The sequence below is a fragment of the Pinus tabuliformis genome, chromosome X (assembly GCF_031772625.1).
Source record: "Pinus tabuliformis cultivar Carrire ecotype Pingquan chromosome X, CPIR1, whole genome shotgun sequence".
Lineage (NCBI taxonomy): Eukaryota > Viridiplantae > Streptophyta > Pinopsida > Pinales > Pinaceae > Pinus > Pinus tabuliformis.
In genome coordinates, this window is record NC_142308.1 from 420812052 (window position 1) to 420832025 (window position 19974).

Genomic DNA, 19974 nt, shown 5'->3' on the forward strand with positions numbered 1-19974 from the left:
GAGTCCCATCATTGGGGTGAAAACCTCTTCTGAGGAAGCCCAGTGATGGCAAAAAAAGAAAAAAAAGAAAAGGGAAAAGAATAAGATCCCTGGGTGAAAACATCCCTTAGAAGTACCCAGGGCAGGCAATTAAGGTCAAAACCTCTAAGGCGGCCCAGTGATGTCAAAAAAAAAGAGGGAAAAGAATAAGATCATTGGGTGAAAACATCCCTTAGAGGCACCCAGGGCAGGAAATTAAGGTGAAAACCTCTCTGAGGCGCCCTAGTTGTTTTCAAACAAAAAAAAGAGAGAAAGAAAAATGAATTTTTATTGCATTGCAGGTTTGCAGGAGAACTACAGGGAGCAGAAGAAGGTGCCAAGGGAACCCTGACATTCATACCAGCATCCATCTCATCTTCTCCACACCTTCCTCCACCATTTTTGGCATCTCTTTCACCCCACTATACCTCTTTTTCCAAAATTGTGTTTTCTACAGGAGGCTCCTGTAGGAATTACAGAGAGCCAAAAGTGTCTATAGGAGGCAGTTTGAGGGACAAGAAAAGCTTCATGAGGAACCTATAATCCCTCTTACCATCTTCAAACCTCCTTGCCATCATTTCCAAGCCCGCATCACACTCCAAGCATCATTATTATTTTTTTTCCCTTTCCAAGAAAAACACAAAAAAACAGTTTTTTAGTTTTGAAAAAAACAAAAATAAAAGGAGGAAAATGCGCCATTAACTTTACCTGAAGCTTACCTACTATCCCTCCATCAATCATCTCCACCTTTGGCATCATTATCAAGCTCCAAGCATAGGGAATAGCTGAAGTTTCAAGGGGAGAAGCAGCTACAGGAGCTCCTGTAGGAATTTCTGTAGCAGTTGATCCCATAGAAGTCCAACATCAGCAGCAAGGGACAACACATCTGAAGGTTGAAAAGGCACATGCAACTCAGCTCTAGCAAAAGAGGAACCTGCAACAACACATCAGCAAGCAGAGATAGCATGCATGAAGGAAAATGAAGGCATGTAGCAGAGAAAGCCACAACACCTCATAGTCGATGGCAGCAAATACACTCGAATCACAGGTAAGTAGCTAAGTCACTCCTCTATTTGAATTCATGTAATTAGAAATCATATGAAGGCAATGAGATGGTTGAAATCGAAAGAGGGAAAGGTGGCCAATTAACTTGGTCACCTTGATTTAGTTGACTCCACTTAATCGAGATATCACCCACACATGCGCACAGTCAACTCAAGCAAAAGATGTGAAGGACAGGTAGTGGGAGGAAGAGTTAACTCCGATGCAGTGATGTGGGGATGATTACAAGGGGGGTCATGATGACCAAGCAGGTGGGGACCAATGGTCCTAATCTGGGCAACGTACACCTTGCCAGCTCAGCACTCATAACTGAAAACAACCATAAAAGGTAATGAGCACTCCTCCCCACGCATTCTCACCACCTTTTCTTCAGTTTCTCCTTGTAACTCAGCCACACCGCAGTCTTCTTATGCCCCCATAGCCTCGTATCCACCATCCTCCATCGATTTCCTCCATATTTTTTCTCTCGACATTTTCTATAGGAGCACCTATAAGAAATCTACAGGAGGGACAGCATGCTTCTACAGGAGGGGCAGTGACTCATTTTAAAGGGAGGAAACGTGATTTGGCATGAATTTTAGTCTGAAGAGGTAGGATTCATGAATGCCCTCTGTTGAATATCAAAATGTGAAAAAAATGGTCGTAAATTGAAGATAAAATGAGTCTTTAAGAGGGTAGAAAAACATTAAAATATATATATATATATATTGAAAAAAAAACACAGTCCCCTCTATTTTTCTATTTCACTCAAAATTATTTGTCTCCACCTACATCTTTGGTTTTTCAAAAGAAGTATAGATAGTATGATAGGGGGGTTTATGAGAAAAGAGCCCACTAACTCCACTAGACTCCATGCACATCCTCAAGTGGTGGAAATATTCACAAGGGAAAACTGGATGAATTTCTTTGAGAAGTTTAGAGGGTTTGATGATGAAATTACCCATGAATTTTCTCTCTCTCTCTAGTCCCTCACACAAGAACTCATGCTATTGTAACCATTAGAGGCCTCTCCATTGAAATAATCCCTAAATTCATCAGTAGGGTCACTACCCTTCCTCTTGGGCTGCCTTGGAGTAAAGATGATAAACCAATTGGCCAAGCTGCTAAGAGAAAAAATTTCTAAGATAATGAAACCCTTTTTGAAGACAAAAATGGAATTAGGAGGGCTAGTATACCATAAATCTGGGATGAGGCTATCTACCAAGTGATCAAATACATTTCTTGTGAGGGGAGGCACAACATTGTGTATGGATATCATTTCAGAATCCTCCAAGAATTGAGATATGGCATGAATACCCCAGCACATCAAAAGCTTAGTATCCCTTAATTTCTCCTTCAATCCCTCATTGACTCCAACACCAAGGTGCAAGCAGGAAATTCATAGCAGCGATCTCACCCTGGCCTAATCAAGATCCTAGTAGAATAAGCCCTCCATACCCTTACAATCCCTATAGCATGGGAAGTTTTCAGAAATATGACAACTGAGGATGACATCGAGGCATTAACCTATGATGTCAGTCCTGCTGTCAGTGAGGAGGGAAAACAGCAAGGAGGAGAAGATGAAGCTAGTGGTGACATAACAGAGCAAGAGAGGAAGGAGGAAAGAAAGAAATAGAGGAGGCGAGAGTTGAAGAGATAGAGTAGGAGGAGGAAAAAGAGACAGAAGAGGAAGAAAAGGAGGCAGAGAGGGCAGAGAAAAGAGAAGAGTCCCTCGAAACTTGGGAAAGAGAAGAAACAACGGCCCTCACTGCCCTCAGTACACCAGTCAAGCAGAAGTAGAAGAGGAAAAGGAAAACCCCCATGTATTTCAAGGCAAGAAAGAGTACCAGAATTAAAACAGGAAAATCTCAGCCCTCATCAAAGACTCCCATTAACATTGAAGATTCACCATCTTTCAAGGGAAATAATCTCCTTCCAAGACACCCATAACCTATGAAAGGGGGACTACAAGATCTTCTACATGGAAGGGAAAGGAAATTCTACAGGACCCCAAACCAGACCTACAAGAGGCTAAAACAGTCCTACAGGAGACATTGTCCAAACTACAGGAGACCTAAAAATTGAGGAAAAGATAGGAGGACAACCAGAGGTGAAAGAGGAAGCACAAGAGCTACATGAACCTGACCCCCATCCTAATATTGACTCCTATTACAGACTACTTGAGGCAGGCAAGATAATCCCACGAAAATTTGCAATTCCACTGTTTTTCGAATTGGAAAAAGAGAGAGTGATAACGCATAGGTGGATGCAGATAGCCAAGTCCAAAGGAGTTGAGGATATCGGCCACATGGAAAAAAAACTTAGGAAAATTCAATGAGATAATTGCAACTAAGCTAGCAAAGTGCCCAAAAGTTGAGGAAGGGTATACATAACCAAAGAACCAATTGCTAATTATTAGAAAAAACACAAGTATGCTTGAGGGCTAAGATCGAGAGGTGGTGAAAAAACCCCTTGAGCTCCAAACCAAACCATTTGAAAGACAACCCCATGCCTAGGAACACAAAGAATCCATCCAAACTATTTTTGCAACCCTAAATGAGGGACTAACCTAAATATGAGTCTCATAGTGAGGTAATTGACACATAAAAAGGCACAATAGATGCCCAAATTATAGAAAAATCTTATTGAAATAGAAATAGTTGACTTCTAAACAAGTAAACTAGGTCATGACTACATTAATTAAGAGTAAAAGCAACAGGGAAACACCATCCAACATACCATAGCAAGGAAACTAAGTTTATCCTCCTTTTGGACTTGCAACGTGAGAAAACATAAACATCCACCACCTTGCAACATGATACTCCCCTACCATTTTGTGACCTTTGAATTTTCCCATTGTATTAACCAAAGGATGGAGCAATGGAGTGCATGCAACCCATTTCCCGAGCTCCATAATACAAAACACCACCCACATCATACCTTAATGACATGTTTGATACCACTTGTGAGGAGGGTCAAGCCTCTCATAAATTCACTCACCTCCATCTAGAGATGGGAGCTCGAATCCGGTAGCTCGACACTCTCTATGAAAAAGAAAATTATTATTTAAAAAAAATAAGGTTATAATTAATAAATTACTATTCTTTATATATAATTTTGGATATTCTAAATTTGAAATAAATTAATAATTCAATAAATAAATATATTTTAAATGATGATAAATTCTTATTAATAAGTAATATTTTAATAAATGATGATTTTCAATATAATAATACACTTATAATAAAATATATATTCTATAATTTAAATAAAAAAAATATTATAATATAAATAAGATAAATTATTATTATTAAAAAGTTATAAATTTCCAAATTTAATATAAGAAAATATATTTTAATAAAAATAAAATAAAACATGTATATATCAACATGTACTTAATATAAAAATGTTAATGTACATCTCTTTTTAAAGTGAAAATATTTTTAGAATGTATAAACTTGTTACAATTTCATTAAATTGCAAATAATATTTATTATACAATTCTATCAGATTCAAAGTAATTTTTTAGGATGATAATATTTTTTAACATAAATTTATTAATAAAATTATAATTATAAATGTTAATATCTATTAAAATTCAAATAACATAATTATTATATAAATGAGAGATAAATTTCAAATAATCTTATCTATGATGATAATAGAAATAAAAGATAAACCTCAAACAACATGATCGACCATGATAGAAAGAAAAACACATTATATATTTAGATAAAGATTATAAAACCAAAATAAACCTCAATTAACATGATGTACCGTGATGGAGATAAGAAAAAAACACTATATATTTAGATAAAGATCATAAAGCCAAAGAAGAAAATGCAAACCTGATAAGGGGATAAGAGTCAGAAATCCAAATAAGAATGCTATGAATTGAAGTATCTTTTTCGGATTTTTTTCCAGACCTTTATTTGATTATTAACGTATATAATGGTGTGAATAAATAAAGGTTTAAATTTGAATTTAAAATGTTCAAATTTAAATTTAAAATGTTTAGATTTGAATTTAAAATAGTAATATGAAAACACAAAAAATAGAACTTTGTGAAGAAGTTATCCGTATGGGTTATTTTTATATTATTTAAGAATTTGAAATTAATTTCTATTTTGTTTATTAAATTTTAGAGAATAATTATCTTGTTTATCTAATTTAATTTTTTTTCTAATTTTGTAATTAAGCTGAGAGACTTATTTTACAGATCCTTATAATATATAAAGTTGAAATTTAAAAATCTAAAAAAAACTATATCAAAAATTTAAATAATTAATATAGACTCATAAAAAAATTTGAGCCGGAAGAAAGTGGATCCTTCTGAATTCATGTTAAATCCATATTTAACATATAGTGGGCGGTTAAGAGCATGTGTTTCCTCCTAAGAGGTCACAGTTTCAAAACTAGAAGAGGATGCTTTAGTAGACTTAGCCGTCCGTCCCTTGACCCACAAACAAAGGAGTTTCGTACATCAATTTAGTGTCTGGCTAAACTGTAACCTTAAAAATATATATTATTATTATTATTAATAAGTTCTAATTAAAATTAAATTTCTAAATATTCTTAAAAACAAACCCTCAAACCTCATCCATATATTGCAGATAAGTACGCGCACCAGATATCACAGACATTGCAGATAAGTATGACCTCGTAAAATCGAAACCATGCATCTCGATGCCGAGAAATATGGCATGCATGGCTTGTCCACCGCATTCCATTGTCAGCATTTGGATATAAATTGAGAAGCGATACCTGAGTTGGACACCAATGTGAAGGTAAGTTTGTTCTATGTTAGCAGAAGACGACCATTTGGGCAGAAAGGAAGATGGCGAGCTCTACTGCAGGCCACGTTATCAAATGCAAAGGTAATTACTTCAATTCAGTGCAAGCAGTCATGGACACGTTTGAAGTCATGTACATTATATAATATTTTCTGACATTTTGATGTGTGTTTATGGTTACACAACTCTGAAATTTTGATTTGTGTAATGTTACACGACTCTGAAATTTTGTTTTGTGTTTATGTTTACACAACTCTCTCTGATATTTTGATGTGTACTTTTGTTGCAGCTGCTGTTGCATGGGGAGCAGGGGAGCCTCTGAAGATTGAAGAAGTGGAAGTGGCTCCTCCACAGACAATGGAAGTGAGAATAAAAGTGCATTATACTGCCTTGTGCCACTCAGACCTTATCTACTGGGAAGCAAAGGTCTGTCATAAATCATTAATTAGAATTAAAATTCAAAAGTATAAATGAATACATGGATAATACAAATCTCTTTCACATATATATTGACTTCTTTCTATACCATTAAATTACTCCACTGGCCAAATTTTTTTTAACAATGAATTGATTGATATTGCAGGGCCAAACTCCTCTCTTTCCCCGTATCTTTGGACATGAAGCAGCTGGGTATATTCTCTGTTCTACTCTGCTTTTGTCCATGAAGTCTGAATTCAAGTAGCAGGTCTATAGAATTTTAAGAGGGGAAAAGAGAGTTATTATCTTGTGATGTATTGCTCACTAACTATAGGTTGGTTGATACAGAATTGTTGAGAGTGTTGGAGAAGGGGTGACTGACCTCAAGGAAGGTGACACTGTGCTTCCTGTATTCACTGGAGAATGCAGAGCATGCAGACACTGCAATTCAGAGGAGAGCAACATGTGTGATCTGCTAAGGAATAATTCAGACAGAGGGGTTATGATAAGTGATGGAAAATCAAGGTTTTCAAAAGATGGGAAACCGATATACCACTTCCTTGGTACATCGACTTTCAGCGAGTACACTGTTGCGCATGTTGGTTGTGTTGCCAAAATTAATCCAGAGGCTCCTCTGAACAAAGTCTGTCTTCTCAGTTGTGGGGTTTCAACAGGTAAAATGACGTGGGTAATTCTATTCGGCTTACTGGACTGTTAATAAGATCACCCATGATCGTTTCTTGATTGAAATTCATTTTGTTGTGGAATCAGGGATGGGTGCGACTTTGAATGTAGCCAAACCCAAGAAGGGTTCAACAGTAGCAATATTTGGACTTGGCACCGTTGGTCTTGCTGTAAGTATTTATGATAAATGTTTTTGGGTTCAACAGTAGCAATATTTGGACTTGGCACCGTTGGTCTTGCTATAAGATGTTTTTTAATGAGGGGAGAGAGCTTATTTTACAGTCCAGTATTTTACAGTTTCTACTGATGTGTAATTCTGTGTAATTTTGTTTGTCAAATATCAAAGTTAAAATTTTGGTCCCATGAAAAAATTAGTTTACGCTTATATGGAGTGTGTAAGTATATATGGAGTGTGTAAATTTATAGATTAGCAAATGTGAAAAAATTGGATCTCTTATAGATATATTTTTCATTAATTTACGCTTATATGGAGTGTGTAAGTATATATAGAGTGTGTAAATTTATAGATTAGCAAATGTGAAAAAATTGGATCTCTTATAGATATTTAAAATAGATTTATGCAGTGTAAGTTTATAAATTGGCAAATCAGATATATCAAAAATTTATGATTTAATAATCATAAACATATTTAATGAGATTTGAACAATCATTTATTGATATATTCCAATTCCTTTAAATACATTAAGGTCAAGGTTAGGGTTAGGCATCTGAGTGTGGGTCGTCTGGGTGGGTGATGCTTCCGGTTGTCCCACCTGGAAGTGTTTCTGAAAGAAAGAAGAAAAAAGAAAAAAGTCTTTGTATTGCTGATGAGTTTCTTGTTTGAATTTTTTTGTACCAATGTGATGAGTTAATTGCTTAATTTTTCTGTTAAGCATCTGACATGGGCTTAACTATGCAGGCTGCTGAAGGGGCAAGAATTGCAGGAGCTTCTCGAATAATTGGAATCGATTTAAACAGTGACAGATTTGAAAAAGGTTGTAAAATGCCCATTTCCATTATTGGATATAACCTGTGTATATATGTTATTTCCATTAATGGATATTACCTGTGTATATATGTTGACTGTAGAATTGGTTGTATGAATCAATTCAGCAAAACTCTTCGGTGTAACGGAATTTTTAAACCCACTGGACTACGACAAGCCTATTCAACAGGTTGGGTTGTCTGCCTTAAATTCTTCTGTTACCTCTTGGTACTTCATGCATCTGTTAATTAAATGTATTCCACAGGTTATTGCCGAAAGAACTGATGGAGGGGTGGATTGCAGCATCGAATGCTCAGGGAATACTAAAGCGGAGATTCAAGCCTTTGAATCTTGCCATGACGTACCTCCTCCTCTGATCTCCCATCATATATTGTTGTAATTATATAATTGAGCAAATGCATACATGTTGATGATTTAGTACCTAAATATTGTGATTTTCAGGGTTGGGGTGTAACCGTTTTAGTGGGGTTACCCAATTCAGATGCAGTCTTTGCAACGAGTCCCCTGAATTTTCTCACTGAGAGAACATTGAAGGGAACCTTCTATGGAAACTATAAGCCCCGTTCTGATTTGCCAGGCCTTGTGCAATTGTATTTGGATAAGGTAAGGCTTCTATCATTATTACAAATTATATGAAATATTAAATTATTTTAGTTTTTTAGACTAACTTAAATACCTATCATTATTACAAATTATATGAAATATTAAATTATTTTAGTTTTTTTAGACTAACTTAAATACATACGGAGGATTTGAATCGGTGATCTATCACAAAGAATGCATTTTAGTTAGTGTAGTTACATAACCTATAAAATTTTAAATTCATTTTTTTCCATAAAAACAAAATGATGTTCTAATACCGTATCAGTGTTGTTGATCTCCTTTCCTCATAGGTTACATTACACTGTACCTTCTTGTGATAGACCTTGTAATCTAGTTTCATTGTTTCCGAGGGCTTAGTAAGACTTGTTATCTAATTTTTTTTCCCTTATTCACTATTCAAGTAATTTTAATTAGGTTTTTAGAAATTTAATTTCTTTTTTCTTTTCATGATTTGCAGAAGCTTGAATTGGAGAAATTTATCACACATGAGGTTTCATTTGCCAATATTAACAAGGCATTTGATTACATGATTAAAGGAGAGAGTCTAAGATGTGTGATAAATGTGATTGATAATTAAATGATACAGAGGAAGTTTTAAATTTAATATAAATCAGAAATGCATTATAGTTCTAGTATGTTATTTAAAGCTTTATTAGAGATGGTGTGGTGGATGGCATTTGTATTAGATTTTTTCATGGAGAATTTTTTGCATTCTATTATATTTATAAAAAGTTTCGGAAACTTTGCATTTTATTTATAAAATGTTTGAAGAAAAATATGAAATAATTTGTTGTAACTCTATTTTGGTATAGCCATTTTTTTGCATTCTGTTATATTTATAAAAATATTTGGAGACTTTGCATTTTATTTATAAAAAGTTTGGAAAAGAATCTGAAATAATTTGATATAATTTTGAAAAATGAAATTAATATTTCAAAACTCTGAAAAAAATAATATTTGTTAAAATTTCTGAACTTTGGAGAATGGAGATTGTTATAGTTCTAGTATGTGATTTAAGGTTTTATTAGAGGTTGTGTGGTGGATGGCATTTGTATTAGATTTTCTTGTGGAGATTTCTTTGCATCTTATTATATTTATAAAAAGTTTTGGAAACTTCTGCTTGAAGAAAAATGTCAAATAATTTGTTATAATTTTATTTTGGTATAGCTATTTCTTTGCATTCTATTATATTTATAAAAATATTTAAAGATTTTGCATTTTATTTATAAAAAGTTTAGAGAAGAATCTGAAATAATTTGATATAATTTTGAAAAATAAAATTAATATTTTGAAACTTCGAAAAAAAAAATAACATATGTTAAAATTTCTGAACATTGAAGAATGGAGACTGTTATAATGAATAAAAATTGGATTTCTGAAAAATTAAGAACTTTTCTCATGAAAAACCAAGATTGTTATGATGAATAAAAATTGGATTTCTGGAAAATTAAGAACTTTTCTCATGAAAAACCAAAGTTAAAATTGTTAATTGTTAAATTTTAAATATTGGTTAGGATGAGAAATAAAAATTATGGAATTTTGAAAAATGATTTTTAGATTTCTGAAAAAACTTTCTTTTTATTTTTTGTTATGGAAAATTAAGATTAGAATTATCGAATTATCGAGAATGATTACTAGAATTTTGAAGATTGGGATGGAAAATAAAGTTTCAAATTATGGAATTATGAAAGATGATTATTAGATTTTTCAAAAACCTTTATGTTTATGGAAAATAAAGATTAAAATTGTGGAATTATGAAGAATGGTTTGTTGATTTTTGAAGAGCTTTTTTTTTTAATGGAAAATAATAATGATTAGAATTATAGAATTATGAAGAATAATTTTTGGATTTTTTTTTTAAATTTTTTTTTATGGAAAATAAAGATTATAATTATGAAATTATAAAGAATGAGTCTTAAGTTGTACTATCAAATTATGAAATTGGAAGGAATGATTTTTAGATTTTTGGAAAATGTGGAAAATGAAAATTAGAATTATGAAGGAATGATTTTTAGATTTTTGGATTTTTTTTTATTTTTGTGGAAAATAAGATTAGAATTATGAAGAATGATTTTCAAACTTTGGAAAATGAAGATTAAAGTTATGAAAAATGATTTTCAAACTTTTGAAGAACTTTTATGAATTATATAAATAGGAAAGATGATTTTTAGACTTGTGAATAATCTTTATATGTATGGAAAACAAAGTTTAAAAATTGTTAGAATTATGAAATTATAAAGATTAATTAAGTAAAAATTAATAAATAGTAATTTTAAATAATTATTATTATTTTGAGAAAGTATTATTAAATAATTATATACCTACAAAGGATGACAAACAAAGATATATTATTATAATTTAAAAATATTGTTGTAAATGGAAAACATAGGGAAGAAGCATATCATGTAAAAACATTAAAACATTGTTAGGATGGAAAACATAATAATGACAAACAATGTATCATTTAAATATACAATATTTCACAAATTGTATGAGTAACATTACTTGTAGATGTTACAGACCTGATGAACTCCACAATAAAATATATCATTTATTGAGTACAATCATAAAGTATTTATACAAGAAAATACAGTTACTAGATCATATATGTTGGTGGTTTTCCTAACTGTAATGAGAAAACTACCTAAACCATCAATTGTAATCGACTAATGTTCCAATGTATCTAGAAGGATTAGTTAACATCCCCCCTTAATTTGAAGTGATATCTGACACACCAAGTAACATTATAAAAAGTTCAAACTTTTCTCGTCCTAACACTTTGGTGAATATGTCTGCTATATGTTCTGAAGTAGGACAATGTGTCGGATGAATAACCTTGGCCTCTACATAATGTTGAATCAAGTTATACTTTGTGTTAGTGTGCTTGCTTCAATCACGAAACTTTATATTCTTAGCCAACTAAATTGCAGAAGAATTATCGACAAATAAAGGAGTTGAATCTTGTTGCTTCTTCTGCAAGTCTTCAAGTATCTTGCGAAGCCAAGTGATTTCTTTTGTGGCTTGAGCCGCTGCAACATATTCGACTTCAGTGGTAGAATCAACATGTATAGATTCTTGTGTGTCCTCCAACTAATGGTTGTTGATCCAAGATTCATCAAATAACTAGAAGTAGAGACTTCATTCTCCCTATCACCATCAAAGTCAAAATCTGAATATTTAGGTATGAGTAACATCACTTTTAGATGTTACAGGCCTGATGAACTCCACAATAAAATATATCATTTATTGAGTGCAATCATAAAGTATATATACAAGCAAATACAATTACTAGATCATAATTGTTGGTGGTTTTCCTACTTGTATTAAGAAAACTACCTAAACCATCAATTGTAATATACTAATGTTACAATATACCCCGAAGGATTAGTTAACATCCCCCCCTAATTCTAAGGATATATGACACACCGAGTAACATTCGAAAATTTTCAAACTTTTATCGTCTGCCGCTTTGGTGAATATGTTTGCTATCTGTTTTGAAGTAGGACAATGTGTCACATGAATAACCTTAGCCTCTACATAATGTCGAATCAAGTTATACTTCGTGTTAATGTGCTTGCTTCGATCATGAAACTTTATATTCTTAGCCAACTGAATCGCAGAATAATTATCAACAAATAAAGGGGTTGAATCTTGTTGCTTCTCATGCAAGTCTTCAAGTATCTTGTGAAGCCAAATGATTTATTTTGTGGCTTGAGCTGCTGCAACATATTCAACTTCGGTCATAGAATCAACAGGTACATATTTCTTGCGTGACCTCCAGCTAATGGTTTTTGATCCAAGATTCATCAAATAATTAGAAGTAGAGACCCCATTCTCCTTATCACCATCAAAGTCAAAATCTGAATATATAGAGAGATGGAAATATGCAGCTTTGGAGTATTTTATGCCAAAAGATTTAGTGCCCTTAAATTATTTCAACACTCTTTTCGTTGCATCTGAATGACCTTCATAGGGCTGATGCATGAACCTAGTAAGTATCCATACATCAAAAGTAATGTCAAGTCTAGTAGTGGTTAAAAAAATTAAAGTTCCAACAAGTTGCATATACTTGGTTGGATCATCAAAAGTATGTCCTTCGGCGCAAGTAAGTTGCAAATTTTGCTCCATAGGAGTAGAAACAGGGTTACAATCCTACATTACAAATATGTTTAATAGATGTCCAACATACTTCTTCTGAGAAATCAAAATGTGTTTGGGTTGTTGAGCAACTTCAATTCCAAAATAATAATGCAACAAACCCAAATCTATAATGTCAAAGATTTTTTGCAACTTTTTAACAGATGCTTTATAACTATCATTGTTCCCTATAATCATCAAATCATTAACATAGACAACTAGATATACAACATATTTTCCAATTTTTTTGACAAATAAAGTTGCATCATCTAGGTCAAAAAAAATTATAATTCAGCTTAAGGAGGTGTTCAATTAACTTTTCATACCAAGCACAAGATGCTTGTTTTAGTCCATATAATGCCTTGACCAATTTGCATAGCTTATTTTATTTTCCTTTGATAGCAAAACTCTTGTATATTTTTACTATAGATTCAAACTGTTTATGTGATGTGCTAAATCAAAAGACTTGAATCTACTCTACTCATCAGCGGAAATAACAATTGATCGATGAAATCACAAAGCAAAAAAATGAATAATTTCAATCGCACATAACACAAATTTTTAATGGGGAAAGCAACAGCTAAAAACCCCTCTATTTGTATATTGCATTAACCAGAAGATCTAAAAAGAAATACAATGCTTGTTCAACATGAATAATCTCTGCATAAGTACAAACTATCTCACTGCTTCACAAACCAGTTCAAGCCAATACTTAGCCAAATCTGTGGCATGTCAAGCTCCTACTTCATTGTGTAGTTTCTAAGGGAATTAGCCCATATTTAATGGGAAATTTGAAATTCATAACTACGCAATCCATCCATAGGCCTTCTACGGATTGCATGCATCACTTGTTTAATTTAGATGAATTTACAATTGATAGTACATTGTCCCTGAACTCTAATCTCAACTAGGTCTTCCTTTGAATTGACATGCATGAGCTATTTTGAGTGAATTATCAGTTATTTGATTGATCACTGCATGTGAATTAAATCCAATTTAATTCACTTTACTACTCACTAGTTCCTCCAACGGTTAGAACTAGTTTAGCTGAATTTAACTCAGTTAAACTAAATTAAATAATTACAACTCAATAAGAACTCAACCTAGGCCCCTAAAATTTAGGGATCACTCTACATGACTCTAGATAGACTTCCAACTCGAATTTACTGAGCCAACTAAGTCAACTTAACTTAGTTAACTACTACAAGCTGCTATGAGAATAGAATTACAATTTAATTCAAGGACAACTTAAATTAGGATTTTCTTGTTGCTATTTTTAACACTCCCTCTCAACAAGAAAGGGATTATTTGCTACCCCAATCTTGCATCTTTGAAACTTGAATTTTGATATTGACAATGCATTTGTTAAAATATCTGCATCCCAATCCACTATAGGAATGTACTCCAGCAACATGATTCGCCTCTGCACACAATCTCGTAGATGGTGATACCATATATCAATATGCTTGGACCGAACATGAAAAAATGGATTCTCAAAGAGTTTGATACAATTATCATTGTCACAATAAATCATTGTTGGATCCACCTGCTAACCAAACAAACTAACAAGAATTTCCCTCATCCAGATAGCCTCACAAGTTGCTTGAATAGCAACCATGTACTCTGCTTCTGTTGAACGTAGTGCAATTGATCTTTGCTTCCTATTGTACCAAGAAACTATTGTTGACACAATACTAAATATTCCCCTTGATGTGATCTTCTTGTTGGATGGACTCCCTGCCCAATATCCATCTGTGAAGCCTTGAAGCTTCACTCCCTATGTTTGTTTGTACCAAAGACCAAACTGAGTGGTGCCTTTGAGGTATCTCAACACATGTTTAGCTATCTTCCAATATAGTTGGGTTGTCTTAACCATGGCTTGAATAAGATGGTTAACTGCATAACACATGTTTGGTCATATGTTCACCAAATATCTAAGTGAACCAACCAGTTGCTTATAAATAGTGGCCTCCACTACTTCACCTAAAGTAGCATCATCCTTCCTCCAGTTACCAGCTAGAGGAGTCTCCATGCGTTTGCTGCTCTCCATGTGGAACTTCTTCAGTATCTTGTTGGCATGCTTTCCCTGAGAGACAAACAGTTCCTCATCTCGTTTCCATACTTCCATACCAAGAAAGTAATGCATGAGCCCAAAGTCATTCATATCAAACTCTCTTGCAAGATCCTCTTTGCAAGACTTGATCACCTTATCATCACCTGTCAGAATCAAATAATTGACATATAAAATAATAATCAACAATTTACCTTCAACCACAATATGGTAAATGTTCGCATCTACTTTACTTTTGTTGAATCCCAACCCAATGAAATAGTTGTCAATCTTGGTAAGCACGGGGTGCTTGTTTCAGTCCATGCAACACTCACTTGAGTTTTCACACATGCAACTCTTTGTTGAAAGTCTCAAATCCTTCAAGTTGCTCAATATACACCTCATCCTGAATCATGCCATTGAGGAATGTTGTCTTTACATCCATATGATGTATCTTCCATCCCATATGCACTGATAGTGCTAGAATAGATCTGATTGATGAGTACCTTGCTATAAGAGTAAAATTCTCATCGTAATCAAGTCCCTCCACCTAAGAGAACCCTCTGGCCAAATATTTGGCCTTGTGTTTCCACACTCCTATATGTTGCTTGCTTTACCTTGTAAATCCATTTGTAACTCACCACCGGCTTGTCTACTATTCTTAAGACCACTTCCCAAACATTGTTTCTGATAATGGAGTCATACTTCTCAACCATGGAATCAACCCACATTGGTTGTTGCACTGCTTCCTTGAATGAGGATGGCTCAATCTCTACACTCGCTTATAAGAGCCATCTAGCCAGTGTACCAACTGGTGACCTCCTTTGCCTGCACTGTGATGTGGGTGCTCCCACATTCTCTCTAGCATCACAAAATAAATTGTCAGCCTCTATGGTGCGCTTTCTCCCATCTTTGGAAGTCTCTGCATGAGTGGGTGTTGCCACTCCCTACTCCTTTGCATGTGGTTGCTCCACATCATCCCGAGGTTCCTCCTTTGGAGCTAAGAGCTCCTCAACTACATGTAGTTGAAGATCCCTCTCAAGGGAACATATCATGGCCTTCTCTTCATCGAACTTCACATCTTTTTGAACCATTTTCATCCTGTTGGTTGGCAGGTACACCCGATAGTTGTGAGGTGTATTAGTGTACCCCACAAATATGCCCAACTTAGTTGTTGGCTCTAACTTTTTTCGTGCATATTTGGTAACATGGAAGTAGACTGATGAACCAAAGATCCTGAAGTGTGCCACATCTGGTTTCTTCCTTGAAAAGGCCTCTTTTGGTGTACTCATCCTGAGAATTCGATGAGGGATTATGTTCTACAAATAAACAGTTGTGTTGCATGCTTCATCCCATAAGTGTAATGGTAGGCCCTGATCATGCAACATCTCTTGTGTCACTCCCACAATACTTTTGTTCTTCCTTTCCGCCACCCCATTCTATTATGGGTTATGAGGTGTTATCAACGCCCATCGAATGCATTTTGTTGCATAGAAGTTCTTGAATTCATTCGACACATACTCTCCACTATTATCGCTTCTGAGAGCTTTAACTTTCATGCCAATATCTTTCTTGACAAGTGCTCTAAATTCACAAAACTTAGTGAACATCTGATTTTTCTTTTGTATGAAGAAAATCCAACACTTACGAGAAAAATCATCAACAAATATTACATAATATATGTGCTTGGTTATGGATGTTGTCGATAACGGTCCACAAACATCTGAGTGAACTCGATTAAGGATCACTTACGCTCGACTGTCTTTGTCATAAAAGGAAGCTTTGGTGTACTTCCCCAATGTACACCATTTTCATGTGTCTCTCTGCTCTAGTGTACCCTTGGGAAGTCCTGTAGATATTTGGTGCATGATCTTCAAAGCTCTGTGGTGCAAGTGACCAAATATTATATGTCGCAACTCACTAAAGTCTCAGCTCTGCACCTTCTCTAATTTAGTGCTCAAGGTAGTGCAATATTCTACCTCTAATTTGTATAGGTTCTTCTCTGAAACCTCGATTTGCTTCACATGTCCCATGGCTATGTGACGAAGGAAATACTTTCCCTTACTAAATATCACATCATAGCCTCGATCCTCCAACATGGAAATAGAAACCAAGTTCTTCGTCAATCCGGGAACATACATGACATCTCTCAATGTGAGGGGAGAACCAGACTCCCTCTGAAAGGTAACAGTATTGATGTTGGTTGTGCTATACCTCCCACCATATCCCATCTCGATGTGCATTTTGAGATCCTTCTCCTCCAAGTTACTGAAGAGCTATTTGTTTCTGGTCATATGAAATGAAGCTCCATTGTCCAAGTACCACACACTTCCCATCACTGATGACACCATATAATCGATGAGGGTGAAATCCAGTTCGAATTGCGAAGAAAGAGCTTCACCTGCCACTCCTCCTGAGGGCTTCTTACTGACCTTCTTGTGTGGACACTTTGTGGCATAGTGTCTCAGCTCGTGATAGTGAAAACACTTTATTTTTTACATGTCCTACTTCTTGTCGCCTTGACTGGAATCTGATTTGGAATGGGATGAATTCCCTTTCCTTTCTTTGCCTTTCCAGCTAAGGCATAGTTCTCCTCATCATCATGCTTTGATGAGGATCCATTATGGTGTTCCACTGAATCTCTTCTTGTACCAAGTCAGACCACAATCACTCCCACTCTGGTAGCTTCTCCCTCCCATTAACTGAGTCCTGGTAGTTGTGTCATCTCTTGGGAAGTCCTAGAAGTGCTAGGCTCACCATATCATCTTCTGCAATAGTAACCCTGACAATTCCAAGCTCATCCTGACATTGGGTGAACTTAGTCAAGTACTTCGAAATTGAGTCACCCTTCCCCATCTTGATATTTCTAAGTTTTTCCTTCAGTGTTAGCTTCTTGTGGTCATTATTATTTTAAAAAAAGTTTGTTAATGCATTCCACATTGTAAATGGAGTTTCCTTAACGTGGAGATTCGAGACAGTATGATCTCGAACTCCTTCTAGGATAATCCTTCTCACCTTTGCCACACACTTTCTCCATTCAACTAGATATTTAGCATCAAATGTTGGAGGCTTCAGGATATCATGATCTATGAATTCCTTCAGCCCATTGTCTTCCAACATTGCCTCCATCTTGTCCTTCCAAGCTATGTAATTTAGGCATACTCAAGTCTCAAACCGTAGGACGACATCCTGTTTACTCTGAAGTATGAAACTGGAAATTTGATTTCACCTGCACAACAAACTCGTATTCTCCTCTTTTAAAGTGATTTCAGCTCTGATACCATGTATATTTTTACTGTAGATTCAAACTGCTTATGTGATATGCTAAAACAAAAGACATGAATCTACTCTACTCATCAACGGAAACAAAAATTGATCGATGAAATCACAAAGTAGAAAAGGAAGAATTTCAATTGCACATAAAACAATATTTTTCTGGGGAAAGTAACAGCTAAAAACCCCACTATCTATATATTGCATTAACTAGAAGAACTGAGAAGAAAATACAATGCTTGTTCAACCTGAACAATATCTACACAAGTACAAACTATCTCGCTACTTCACAAACCAGCTCAAGCCAATACTTAGCCAAATTTATTGCCTTCCAACATCCTAATTCATTTCACAATTTCCAAGGGAATTGGCCCATATTTAAATGGGAAATTTCTCACTCATAACTATGCAATCCATCCATAAGCCTTCTACTAATTGCATGCACCACTTGTTTATTAGATGAATTTACAATTGATAGTACATTGTACCTAAACCCTAATCTCAACTGGTTCTTCCTCTAAACTGACATGCATGAGCTATTTTGAGTGAATTATAAGTTATCTGATTGACCACTGCATGTGAATTAAATCCAATTTAATTCACTTGACCACTCACTAGTTCCTCTAACAGTTAGAACTAATTTAACTAAATTTAACTCATTTAAAATGAATTAAATAATTACAACTCAATAAGAACTCAACCTAGGCCCCTAAAATTTAGGGATCACTCTACATGACTCTAGATAGACTTCCAACTCAAATTTATTGATCTAACTAAGTCAACTTAACTTAGTTAACTGCTACAAGTTGCTATGAGAATAGAATTACAATTTAATTCAAGGACAAATTAAATTAGGATTTTTTTGTTGCTATTTTTAACAACCCTTAGGCTAAAACATGTTGACCTACTCTTTCAAATCTCCATTCAAAAGAGTTTTTTCACATCCATATGATGTATCTTCCATCCTTTTTTGATACAACAGAAAATAGAGTTTTGATTGTGCCCCATTTCACTATAGGAGAAAAGGTTTATGTATAATCAACACCTTCCTTTTCATCATAGCCTTTAGCTACAAGTTTTCTCTTGTATTTGTCAAGTGAAACATCTCCTTGATACTTGAATTTATAGACCCATGTTAGGATATGGTATGTTCTATGCTTATAACACTTTACTTCTTTTCCTTATTATATTCCACAGATTAGCAATCACATGTACATAAAGTAAAGTGCAGATAGAACATTAAACCATCGACAGAAAACAAGCCAAGACAAGAGACACAAGATGTGGTGGCTAGCCAAGGACAAACCCCACAATGTGTGGGGAAACCCTTTGATCAAATCTTCTTTTATCTTCAATAATTCAGCAGAGAGAAATAGTACAATAAATCTTATTTATATCAACAGTAGCAAACCCTAGATCAGCAACATCAACATTAGCGGCTTCATCAACAAAACTAGGGCAGATGATATCTCAGAAACCAACTGTCGGATCGGCTTGATTCCACCACCAAAAGTTGCGGCTTCTAGAGGAGGTTCATCTGAACCTACAACATAGTTCAAATGAGGAGATATTCTATTCCACACAGGTCAAACTTTACTTTTGCAGTTGTAGTTTCAGTTTCGATAGCTTCCGGCTTCAAACTAGGGCAGTCAATATCTTGCAAACCCTCCGTTGGATTGACTTGATTTCACCACCAAAATTTGCGGCTTCCAGAGGAGGTTCAGATGAACCTACAACGCAGTTCCGATGAGGAGATATTCTAGTCCACGTAGGTCAATCTTTACTTCTGCAGTTGCAACTTCAATTTCAGTAGCTTCCAACTTCACATGTGTGAGAGAGAGACCCTTTTCTGCGCAGTAGAGAAGAGACTCTTTTCTACACAGTAGAGAGAGAGAGAGATGTGATGAGATGAGTGAGTCCAAATGAGGAAAAGTCCTCCTGTATTTATACAC

General features: G+C 34.7%; 1 protein-coding gene across 1 annotated transcript; it reads left to right on the plus strand.

The window, feature by feature from the left end:
* Window positions 1-5690: 5690 nt before the first annotated feature.
* Window positions 5691-9324, plus strand: LOC149140362 (alcohol dehydrogenase 1-like). Its single transcript, XM_089446823.1, has 10 exons — window positions 5691-5936; window positions 6142-6278; window positions 6436-6482; window positions 6618-6943; window positions 7041-7123; window positions 7873-7948; window positions 8067-8128; window positions 8204-8299; window positions 8401-8562; window positions 9020-9324. The coding sequence occupies exons 1-10, from the start codon at window positions 5897-5899 to the stop codon at window positions 9137-9139; spliced, it is 1149 nt and encodes a 382-aa protein (XP_089302949.1). The 5' UTR covers window positions 5691-5896; the 3' UTR covers window positions 9140-9324.
* The last annotated feature ends 10650 nt before the right edge of the window (window positions 9325-19974 follow it).

Coding starts and splice junctions, on each gene's coding strand:
- LOC149140362 (XM_089446823.1), top strand. CDS start 5,897: ATGGCGAGCTCTACTGCAGGCCACGTTATCAAATGCAAAG. Junction 6,944..7,040: donor CAGTTGTGGGGTTTCAACAG/GTAAAATGACGT, acceptor TTGTGGAATCAG/GGATGGGTGCGACTTTGAAT. Junction 8,563..9,019: donor TGCAATTGTATTTGGATAAG/GTAAGGCTTCTA, acceptor CATGATTTGCAG/AAGCTTGAATTGGAGAAATT.